The sequence below is a fragment of the Lampris incognitus genome, chromosome 16 (assembly GCF_029633865.1).
Source record: "Lampris incognitus isolate fLamInc1 chromosome 16, fLamInc1.hap2, whole genome shotgun sequence".
Lineage (NCBI taxonomy): Eukaryota > Metazoa > Chordata > Actinopteri > Lampriformes > Lampridae > Lampris > Lampris incognitus.
This window is the reverse complement of record NC_079226.1, coordinates 19,580,294-19,592,763: the sequence shown is the minus strand read 5'-3', so window position 1 is coordinate 19,592,763 and position 12,470 is coordinate 19,580,294. Positions and strand designations below refer to the sequence as shown.

The window sequence follows — 12,470 nt, the reverse complement described above, 5'->3', positions numbered from 1 at the left end:
GATTCGAACCGGAGATCCCTGTGTTGGTAGGCAACGGAATAGACTGCTACGCCACCTGGACGCCCAATACATTTCTGTTGCGCTATAGTCCCAGACTTATTTTGGAGACTATACATTTAGGTGTCAGCAAAAGGATCAATACTCATACAGGGAGACATGCTCAGAGCAAAAGATCAGGGAAACAAAGTTTCTCTTTTTTATTGCCTAATGCCCTGGTTTGACAACTGCTATTCCTGTCAATGGATGGACATAAAAGTCCTCATGTCCAGTGTTTCAGAAGGAGACACGTTAGTTGCCATGCATGATGATAAAGTGTAAAAATGATATGCATGGAAACGGCCCTCCATAAAATAGCAAAAAGCTGCCCTCAGTTTCCATATCAAGAGCTTAGTCTCTGTCATACGTGGATTCAACAAATCCATTTGTTACGTCTGAAGGAAAATATTTCAGTTTCATTCAAATTTCAGCAGTATTTCTGTCATGTTTCTTCTTTGGGAAGCAAAAATCCAGAGGAGGCAGGGAACCTGGTTCGCATCCTTTTTGGCCACATGAGGGCCTCTGGGGAAGATTAATCCAACCAGGACCACTGTCGGTTGGACCCACTAGCAGCTCAGAGCTTTCCAGGACACACCACTGAAGAAGGGATGACACTTGATGTCACTCACACCGCCTCCTCCAGAACCCAACCGATAGCCTGCATCAAACTGAAGCAACTGTGGACAGTTGGACAGTATTGTTAGTACAGGTAAACATTGTATATAGTTGCCGTGTGTGTGTGTGTGTGTGTGTGTGTGTGTGTGTGTGTGTGTGTGTGTGTGTGTGTGTGTGTGTTCTTGTTCAGCTTGTTTGTGAGGACAAATTTGTGCTTTTAACCATAAGAGTCGGGACATTTCGGCTGGTTCTCACCTCTTCAAGGGTCTATTTTAAGGTTAGGACTTGGGTTTTGGGTTAGGGTTGGAATTAGGATTAGGTTAAGGTTTGGGTAAGGGTTAAGGTTAGGCACAAGTTCTGATGGTTAAGGTTAAGGTTTAGGGAACGAATGTAGTCATCAAGGGTCCTTACAAGTATAGAAAAACATATGTGAGTGTGCATTCAGTGGTATGGTGAGCATTATTCTGCCTCTGACCACACTATATAGAGCACAAGCACCATGGATGCTCCAAGTCATAAAAAAAGACTCATGCTCTAAATTAAGTGCTGCAAAACAGATTTATTCAGGGACGGTTGACGTTTCGACTAAATCATCAGAATCTAAGTGGGTTAGAAAATGTCAGCCATGCTGGAATAACTCTTGCAGCATTTAATTTAGAGTGCAAGTCCTATTTCACTGATCTCTTTTGATTTCTTTGACTCTGCACCTGGAGAAGTGTTTTGGTGTGCATGCATCCTTGGGACACTATTTGATCCGAGTCAAAGGCCTTACCTCAGTGAGCAGGGATGCAGCTGCAGTGCTCAGGTGGTCGGGAATGAGCAGCTGGGTGTGAGAATGTATTCCTGCAGGATGGAGCTGCCACAAGGGCTGCAGGCATAGGGAACAGTTTGTATGAGGAAACCAGGCAATAGCTCAACAACGACGTCTGCAAAAAAATGTTTCAAAGGACATGGTCTTAGACTTTACTGTTTACCATTGAACAGACTCTGCAGAGACTTCTGCTTACCATTGCTGTCAGAAGTTCAAACAGCAAAGCCCCCAGACTCCACCAATCACAAGCCTCTGTAATCTTGGACACACCTCCAATTTCTGTTGAACAACAGCGTGTTAGGTGTATTTTTTTAATGCATTTATTTATTTTCATAAATGGTTGTTTTTGAAAACGTGTTTTATTTCTATCATTACATTTTTTCTTATGCAAAATTTATACACCGTTTACTGTTTAGAATAAAGTGTATTTTTGGGAAAGGGCGCAGGGTCAGCATATAGCAGTTCACAGGTACATAATAATTTGTGTTCTGATTTGTTTTGATACAAAGGTCTGTGTTTCTGTGCTTGTCATGCTATTATTTGTTGGCATGTGAGATGTATGTATATATATGTATGGAAATATGCTAAAGGTTTGTGTCTATCACACTTCCTTGTATTTGTTTTTGTTTTTTCTTCTTGTTGTGAAAACATATGGATTATAATGATGATATTTGTACCTTAAATACAAATAGAATACACCTAGAATACCATAAGATAATATTAAAAACTCGGTCACAAAAAAGGTACAGCGTGTATTTTCTCCCACCACTAGATGGCAGACAAATAATTTCACTCTACCAGTAGGTTTACCTGGAGCGCAGTACATTTGTTCCATTGCTTTGGAGCCAATTTCTGACTGAACCTCACTCCACTGGCCGAAGAAAGTCAAACACACCTTTCCTGGTAAAACACAATAAATCATGTCAAAATACATTTTAGAAAAGTGATCTAGTGCTCCTCATGCAGTGCCTTTAACTGGGATTTGCTGAATTTACCATTGTTGGTGAGCAAGATGTTTTTGGGGTTCAAGTCCCGACACAGGATTCCTTGCTGATGCAAACTCTCAAGGGCCAGCAGAATCTGTGCTCCCCAGACACGGACCTCTGCCTCAGGCAACCCCCAGCATGCCTGCATGGCCTTCTCTTTGGCCCTGGAAGACTTGGTCGGGAAATGAGGCACGTGGCACCAGCCATCCACCTCGATGGTCTGGTCTTCCCCCTGCCCCGCTGATACCTCTGACCTCAGGAAAGCATCCATGTCTCCCCTCCTTCTCTGTGCAGAGGGGTCAGAAAGATGACTGAATGATCCTCCCCCTAGAGGGGCATCCTTTCCTCCAGGGCTCAGTAGCTCCCATGCCTCTTCCACCCCTTCTCCAGGCTCTCTGGAAAGGGGCTCCCCCTGGTTTTTCACCCTGGAGAAGTTCAGGGAGATCCCTGGACCTGCACCTTGATTTCCTGCAGTGCCATGACAGAGAGGGCTAGATGGAGATTGGAGGTTTTCCGAAGAAGTCCGTGTGTCTGTGTCATCAGACAACACTGCTCTGTCTGTGCTCCTGATGACTAGCATGGCCTTTTTTTCCTCTGACGTGGGACTGCTGGTGGCCTGCTCCTCAGCCCTGCAATGCTGGAGAGAGTCTGTCCCTACGTCTATGGTGTTCCCGAGATTCGTGCTCATGGCGGATCCTGGGTGAGACCCGTTGGCGATCCAAGGGACCCTGCCATGGATCTGGGTTTGGCAATGGAGAGGGAGGTGTAAAATGGCAGGAGAGGAGCTTTGACATGAGTCAAAACTTGTACTAGTATTTTCAGTGTTTGTTGACCCTGCTTTATCAAACAAGGCCTGATTTGTATGAGGTGCAATTTTCCCAGCAGTTCTTTGTAAATTTGCATCAAACACTGCATAGGAGCTCATGCGTTCACAGTTGGCTGCGGAATCAGCAGCACTCCAAGCAACTTCAAAATCAGAGCTGCACTCTATCAGCCCCATCCAGGGGGTCTTTTTATGGAGCTCTGACATAGCATTAATAGCATGACTGACACGAGCACATGATAAAGGAAGAGCAGGCTTTCCCTGAGTTTCAGAAGAATGCAAACACAGACTCGGGGCTGGTGGATGGATATGAGCGCTGACCTGTGTCCTCACCGGACCCGAAATTGAGTTTGTCCGCTCTAGCCGAGCATAAAATGACGCTGTGGATCGTGTGCTCTGCAGACAGCCCGTCTCCTCGATGTAGGTGTGGGTACCGAAGCTCTCAAGCCTCTGCTGAGTTTCATCCCATGAAGTGGGGGAGTCTGTATCTGGGCTCTCATCGCTCACTCTCTCTGGGAGAAGGCTCGTGCCGATGTCCCCCCTGTCATGGTGCTGATAATCGGTGCTGATTGTGGGAGATGTGTAGCTGCTCTTCAGCTTGACCATACGTTGTCCTGGACTGATGCATTCTGGGTGTTCCTTGGCCCTTTCACTCCTCAGCTTGTGCAGCTTGGAGAAGAGTCTCCCACCTGGGACAACAGACAAATCACTTGATAAGTCATCAGTAAGAACAATGCTGGATTTTCTGTGTTGTCGATCTTTTCTTTAGCTCTGTTATTTTGTTAAAGAGCACCTCTTTTCAATGTTTTACTTTTTTTTCCCAAGATAAACATCATACCGGCGTCAAAGTCCATCACCACCCAGCAAAAGGCATCGCTGACCAGCAAAGTGCCATCTGCTGGAGCATTATCCCTGCAGCACTGAATAGTTGTTTCAGCTCACCTTGAATGTGTTCCAGGTGCAGGTATACAGCATCCTCGCTGACGTAATACCTCAGCAGCTTCACCATGTACGGCACCCCCTGAGGGATGATGGTTGGCTGGTCTCTGCTTTCCCAATTTGACTTGGGCAGACTCTGGGGCCACACAAACACACACACACACACACACACACACACACACACACACACACACACACACACACACACACACACACACATGAATAATAAGACTATTACTGAGGTGAGGGAGCCTATATTTACAGCTGTTTTCATTAGGTAAAAAATCATCTTTTTTTTTGTCAAAACATGTCAACCTGATTTTTGTGTCTCCTTGATATTTTACTTTTTTCAGCACACCAGAAATTATGGCTTACTGGCTGTATTTTTTTTTTTTGTGAGAAAGAATAGCCTCACTGTCCCCGTGTCCCTCTGGTTCCTGAAATCGGAGGTGCGGTAGCTCCAGTTAAGACTGGGATGGCTTTTAAACAGATCAATGGAGGAGGACACTCAGGGAGACAGGATGGAGGGTGCTCATATCGACTGGCCTGCCTCAGACAGGGTCAGCCACCGAAACATCCACCGTGTCAGTGGATAAGTGTTTACCATAGGAAGGAAGTCTGTGCTGTCTATTATGCTGTAGCAACAATTATGGGTTGCTTCCGGGGAGCCGGCAACTCACCTTGACAACAAATGTCTCCTTATTGACCATACTTTGAACAGTCAAGACCTGCAAAAGGGAAAAATGACAGCATCTTTGAGACGACATGAAAAAGTGGATAAACAAAACGGCACATTTTGCAGTCAACGGCTATCGTAGCCTATTTCATCGTGGTTCATCTGTATCCTGGGCTGCCCAAACAACAACCTCATTACTGATTTCAGCGCATCGAGAAGCAATTAAAGAAGCAACATGTCTGTTAGGGTTCGCTGAATGTAAAACGTTCGTTTTACCTTATCGATCACTCCCACCACTTTACACATCTCCAGATCCTCTACGGGGGAACTCAGGTGTCGGATTGGTCTGAATCGCAGGCTGCTGTAACCCTAATGAAGAAGAAGAAGAAGAAGAAGAAGAAGAAGAAGAAGAAGAAGAAGAAGAAAAGCCGTAGCGGGCATTAAGAACAGCCTGTCTCAGTGCAGACCCAGCTTGCATTCTTCCATGTATCACATGAATCACAATCAGTTTATTGGCCAAGTGTGCCTATATACACACGAGGACTTTGACTCGGGCTCACAGCAGCTTCTAGCACTTGCATACGTCACGTACACAGAATAAACAAAACAAAACAAAACAAAACAAAACAGTGGCGTCCGGGTAGCGTAGCGGTCTATTCCGTTGCCTACCAACACGGGGAACGCGGTTCGAATCCCGGTGTTACCTCCGGCTTGGTCGGGCGTCCCTACAGTCACATTTGGCAGTGTCTGCGGGTGGGAAGCCGGATGTGGGTATGTGTCCTGGCCGTTGCACTAGCGCCTCCTCTGGTCTGTCGGGGCGCCTGTCCGGAGGGGGAGGGGGAGAATAGCGTGATCCTCCCACATGCTACGTCCCCCTGGAAAAAACTCCTCACTGTCAGGTGAAAAGAAGCGCGGGCGACTCCACATGTATCGGAGCAGGCGTGTGATATGTGGGTGGAGCAGCGACCGAGACGGCACGGGAGAGTGGGGTAATGGGCCGGATACGATTGGGGAGAAAAACGGGGGAAAACAGAAGAAATAAATGGAACAAACAGGAAATTGTAGGTATACATACACCAGGTATGTCGCTACCATACAGAGTTTTGTTATGGTGAAATAAGTAACAACCTATGCCCATATCTACTACTACTACTGCTACTACTACTACTGCTACTACTTTCGGCTGCTCCCGTTAGGGGGCGCCACAGCGGATCATCCGTTTCCATCTCTTCCTGTCCTCTGCATCTTCCTCTGTCACACCAGCCACCTGCATGTCCTCCCTCACTACATCCATAAACCTCCTCTTTAGCCTTCCTCTTTTCCTCTTCCCTGGCAGCTCCGTAGGATCTCTCCTCCACACATGTCCGAGCCATCTCAAGCTTGCCTTTCTTGCTTTGTCTCCAAACGGTCCAACCTGAGCGGTCCCTCCAATATATTCGTTCCTAACCCTGTCCTTCTTCGTCACTCCTGATGAAAATCTTAGCATCTTCAACTCTTCAACTCAACTCAACTCCCTCCTGTCTTTTCATCAGTGCCACTGTCTCCAACCCTTATAACATAGCTAGTCTCACAACCATCTTTTTGGACATCACAATCCATCAAGCAGGATTTTAAATTGGGGCTGGTCACATACCTCCCAATGCAATATTACAATGATATTTTTGCACTGATTTGTTACATATTCTAATTTTGTTTCAAACAGCACAATGTCATACAAAGTTTGATTCATGTTGTGATTTTTAAGGCTGCATCCCCTCTTTTCAACAGTAAAATGGGAAAACTACAAAATCCAAACGAAATGTACAACAAAATGCACTTATGTCAAGCCCCATGTGTTATGGAAACTTAAAACGTGACTGAGTAAACATTCAAACAGTTAAAATTCAAACTTTTGGAGATTTAGAAATCATTATATTGTGGCAGGGTGTCACACTTCTTCACAACATTTGTTAACTGAGCTTCAACATTTTGCAATATTGGAATCGTCATTGCTCGGTTTCACAATTTTGCACCGACGGGAATTTCCTCCCACCTCTATATTTAGTGTACATTTAAAAAGCTGGGACAATGTTATCCATATACAGTAAAAATCAAGAAACGAGGAGTTAATTCTGCCTTCAAACTCTCGAGAGGACAAGTTACGGAGACTAATTTCAGACGTGATTTGTCCAGTTGCGTGAGGACATCCATGAAGCAGAAGGCCAGGAAATGCCTTTCTCATTTCGACTCCAGACACAAATCAATATAACCACACATGCAGACCACAAATGTATGAATAATTCTAGACCCAAGTCTACTTCGGTCAGCAAAAGATGGCGGTCTCACCCCCAAATGAGAGTTTCCCTTCCCTAGGTTGTCCTGCAGGTGTGAGATGAAGATTTCTTCTGCCCTCTTCAGATACTGAGTCGTCTTCCTTTTCACGGCCTCTCGGCGGTCATTGTTTGGGTCCACTGCAAGACAGATGGGCTGTGTCAGACACCAGCAGTCACAGAATCCTACTCAGTCACGTTGACTGGGACAAGACCGTTTCTGATTGAGCCGCTCGGCCTCTGAACAAAGGTAACAATTGCTAACCTATGTACAGCTGTCTGCTGACACACACACACATACACACAAACACATACACACACACACATAAAAAAGGAGGTATTTTTGGTCAATAAGGAAGTCTGAATTTAACCTTTGGCAGGCGACTTCCATCTTTTGAGAACATTCCTCACATGGTCCAGTCACACGGCCCTGATGAGCGTGTTGAGTAACCGTATCACCAAATGTTATGATCAATACCACACTTACGTTGCACTCCGTTTAGCAGCAAATCCACCCCGTTCTTGTAGTAACTGAAGGCTGCCTCGTAGTCCTCATTCACCTCCCTGTCTAGTGCCATGCGGATCTGCTTGGCTGCCTCCACCAGATAGTCTCTCTTTGCCATGGCTGCCCTGACTCGGCCCCGTCAAGGTCCAGATGGGCCTGTGTGCACAGTGCAGAGAGCCCAGCTAAAGAAATTACCGCCAGTCATGCAGAAATCTGACGGAAGCGGTGCCAGTATTTAGCAGAGGAACTGAAACAGAAAGTGAATCTAAAGGTCACCTCATTGGCTCAGTGGCTTGTTTCTGTCTCATGCACCCCATGGCAGTAGTGCTAACTCTGAGAAATACAACCATGGTGTTGCTGTTGAGATAGTTACTCACCTTTGTTCCCTGATCTTATCAGCAGTGTAAGTCATCTCTCTCTGTTGTCACTGGCTCCGGCCTATTTCTGCCCCCCGTGACTCCATGGCTGATGTATTTATCTCAGCGCATAATGATCTGAGCCACTGTAAACAAAGAGTTAACGGTCAAGGCAGCACAGGAAGTGAGTTGAAGAGGAGGCTACTATACTGCTGATTAATAGAAGGAACCACTCCATGCATCTAGCTACGATGGCATACTGTAGAGGTGACTCACAGCACTAAACATTATATTTTACTTTGGGTTAAACTATATTTTGAAATGTTATTTTCAGTCTCTATGGCAGGAGGGTTACTTGAAGCTCCTAGTTGAGAAGTTGTTGACATCTGATTCTTTCCGTGGTACCTTATTAATTAATCAATCCACAAACAAAACCATAAACACATAGACACACAACCTCTAAAACACAGCTTTCCTCACTGATAATAAAGGAATTCATTTCAACAGGCTATAAATAGCATTAGGCTATATCTTTGGGTGCACTTGGTAAAATTTACTGACAAACAGATCACATGGGCTATTGTGGATCTCAACACATCTTATTGATAGAAAATATAGCATTCTTGTTGAGCAATTCAGCGATTAAAACACTGAAACACACACACAAACACACCTCCAGTTGCAGTTACAATCATGGAGGCGACATCCTTTAAGGAGTGTTACGAAACACACACAGCCATCCTCATCACCTGTCTTCCATCACCACCCTCGTGTGCCAAATAAGCCAAAGAACTAGTCATATTTTAGAAAAATGTACTTGCACCAAAAAAAACCACAGAAAATAGGCAACACGCAGACACACACATGCGCATACACACCCCTTACCAGATGCGAGGTGGGCATGCCCAGGACCCAGTGCCCCGGCGGCAGCAGCAGCAGCAGCAGCAGCATCGGCAGTGGCCTGTGTCCTCGGCAGCCTCCTGCACACATTCGGCTCAGGAAGAGGAGAGGAGGAGAGAGCTCGAGGAAGGCCTCCCATTGGCTGAGTGTGATGTCACTGAGGGTACCATTTAACGCAAGGCGCTCACTTCCCCCTCTCCTCCTGACAGATGCTGGCCAGTTTAAAGAGACAGTGCTGTATTTTTTTCTTTTCTTTTCTTTCTTTTTTTTTTTGTTGTCCTGTGGCTGCAGGCTGCAACTCGGCCTCAGATAGATGCTTACGCTGAACGCAGACGGTCTTCAGATTTAAGTAGCAATGAGGCTGTTAGAGGCCCAGAGGATGTTCATTTAATTATTGCAATGAAATTTTGTGAGCGCGGTTCAATTCATTCAGGAATAATGTACAGTACTAATGTGTTCCACTGATGTCAACCTTCTACTGTGAATGGAGGCCTCACCCCTGCCTGGAATCTGTAATCTGCTGGGACTCAGTCCTCAGTACCAGATGGAGCCAGGCTCTTAACAGAGCACAAAGGACAGCCCTCCACCATACCCCCTACCCCCCAAGGGAGGCCTAGCTTTTAGGCGGGGTGGGGGGTGGGGTGGGGGGGTTTGCAGACCCAGCATTGCCTAGGAAGAGGAGAGGAGACTAAGGGGGAGAGGAGGGAGGGAGGGAGGGAGGATGAAATGTATCAGATACCGTAACTCCCATAAAAGAACAATGGGAGGGGTCTGCCCACCAAGGAGCATGAGTCATATGGACAAGGCACCAGATATTCCTACAGCTATCCCAAAATATTTCTCAGTTAGTCTGTGTTCACATGACAGGTTGAAGTGGCCCAAATCCGATCCCCCCCCCCTCCTACATGTGACACAAATCTGATTTTTTTTCTTCTTTTTCTGAGCAGGGTGAACACAAAAGCATATTTTCAAATTAGATTTGGGCAACTTTAATACATGGTCCTAGCCATGTCCATGCAACCACAGTAAGAAATGTCAGATTGGAATTATTTTGGGGTTTTTTTTTTGTTTTACACATAGTTCCCCGTCATCATTTCTCAATGTCGACAGTGATTCACTTAAAAAATGGAGAACACCAGCGATGGGAGTCAGTGGAGAGACAGAGAAATCTATAATTTGACTACATCTGGGGGAGATGCTTCCGTTTAAGCAAAGCTCCAAGGAAGTTATTGCAATCGAGCAGTTTTTTGAACAAATACTGCATTATAGTCCTTAACATTAACCAATGCACTGCTGTTTCATTGATTTGCATGATGGACTATCCCGTAAATATTAGGGTTGTTGTTTCATGCCGCACGTGAGTCATGCACATTGCATTATTTTTTATTGCCAATGTGTGCATGCAGGACATTTCAAGACAGAGGTCTAATATCAGAGATGGGTCACTTCCAAACATTAACGTGAAGTCGAGGCAAAAAGATCAAATATGAGGAGCATTAAGGCTTTTAACGTGACGTACCTTAGAAACTGCCCTTTTTTTCTTGTATTTTAAGAATCCCACTTGAAATAAACCAGAGCATCACATACATTAGAATGCTCCAGTTTGATTTTAGACACTTGCATCAACCCCTACACGGCAAACCAAGGTGAGGGTAGGTCTACTCTGTAATAAACCTCACATTGTAAGACACATAGTAGCCGTTGTTATGCATGCAGAGCCTCTGATGGGTGGGATTGTAGTGCAGGTTGACAAAGTCCTCCTGGAACTACACAAGAGGAATGGTATTTTTCCTCACCAGAATTGGTGTCATAGGAGTAGAAGTTCTCTTCAGTTTTGAGATCTCCTGGCCATTAACTAGGGTTTCAACAGCCATGTGTACTATTCACGGGGGATGGGGGAATAGTTGCAATCACAGCATTGTCGCCATCTTACAATGCTGTGATTGCAACTATTCCCCAATCCTCCGTGAATAGTACACACGGCCGTTGTAACTCTAGTTAATGCTCATGCCCATGTTTGCATATGAAACCGAGCGCTGGTTTCGGTCATTATGCCACTGTATTGTTTATAAGGGTGGGGACACCCAGATAAACTGATGATATCCTTATAATGGATATAGTACTAGTTTAAGAGTAAACCACTAATTTCTCTTTGACAAGTTAGTTTTGTGATTTTTTTTATTTTCCTCTACCTTTGTACCTGCATTTACTGGCCAATAACATATAACTTTTTTCACCATTAAAGAGTTTGTATTCCAATGCTTATCAGTGATCCTTTAAAGGAATGAATGGGCACAAGCAATGGCCTGTTACAGTTCAGTCTCAATTGTCATTATTACAGTATTCCTATATAAATACTATACAAGTACGTAGTATACACAACTACTATACACAGTAGCCTATTTAAAACAAAGACATCAATGCTTCTTAATGTACACTACCGTTCAAAAGTTTGGGATCACCCAAACAATTTTGTGTTTTCCATGAAAAGTCACACTTATTCACCACCATATGTTGTGAAATGAATAGAAAATAGAGTCAAGACATTGACAAGGTTAGAAATAATGATTTGTATTTGAAATAAGATTTTTTTTACATCAAACTTTGCTTTCGTCAAAGAATCCTCCATTTGCAGCAATTACAGCATTGCAGACCTTTGGCATTCTAGCTGTTAATTTGTTGAGGTAATCTGGAGAAATTGCACCCCACGCTTCCAGAAGCAGCTCCCACAAGTTGGATTGGTTGGATGGGCACTTCTTTGAGCAGATTGAGTTTCTGGAGCATCACATTTGTGGGGTCAATTAAACGCTCAAAATGGCCAGAAAAAGAGAACTTTCATCTGAAACTCGACAGTCTATTCTTGTTCTTAGAAATGAAGGCTATTCCATGCGAGAAATTGCTAAGAAATTGAAGATTTCCTACACCGGTGTGTACTACTCCCTTCAGAGGACAGCACAAACAGGCTCTAACAGGTACTATTTAATGAAGATGCCAGTTGGGGACCTGTGAGGCGTCTGTTTCTCAAACTAGAGACTCTAATGTACTTATCTTCTTGCTCAGTTGTGCAACGCGGCCTCCCACTTCTTTTTCTACTCTGGTTAGAGCCTGTTTGTGCTGTCCTCTGAAGGGAGTAGTACACACCGGTGTAGGAAATCTTCAATTTCTTAGCAATTTCTCGCATGGAATAGCCTTCATTTCTAAGAACAAGAATAGACTGTCGAGTTTCAGATGAAAGTTCTCTTTTTCTGGCCATTTTGAGCGTTTAATTGACCCCACAAATGTGATGCTCCAGAAACTCAATCTGCTCAAAGAAGTGCCCATCCAACCAATCCAACTTGTGGGAGCTGCTTCTGGAAGCGTGGGGTGCAATTTCTCCAGATTACCTCAACAAATTAACAGCTAGAATGCCAAAGGTCTGCAATGCTGTAATTGCTGCAAATGGAGGATTCTTTGACGAAAGCAAAGTTTGATGTAAAAAAAATCTTATTTCAAATACAAATCATTATTTCTAACC

At 44.6% G+C, this 12,470-nt stretch overlaps 1 protein-coding gene across 1 annotated transcript; it reads right to left on the bottom strand.

Annotated features, from left to right (window-relative positions):
• Positions 1–400: 400 nt before the first annotated feature.
• Positions 401–7,818, bottom strand: rps6kl1 (ribosomal protein S6 kinase-like 1). Its single transcript, XM_056296423.1, has 11 exons — positions 7,683–7,818; positions 7,212–7,336; positions 5,163–5,255; positions 4,891–4,938; positions 4,144–4,346; positions 2,921–4,007; positions 2,458–2,854; positions 2,273–2,362; positions 1,659–1,741; positions 1,424–1,519; positions 401–713 (listed from the first exon to the last, which is right to left on the bottom strand). Exons 1-11 carry the CDS (start codon positions 7,816–7,818, stop codon positions 603–605), a joined length of 2,469 nt encoding a protein of 822 aa, XP_056152398.1. The 3' UTR covers positions 401–602.
• Positions 7,819–12,470: the final 4,652 nt, after the last annotated feature.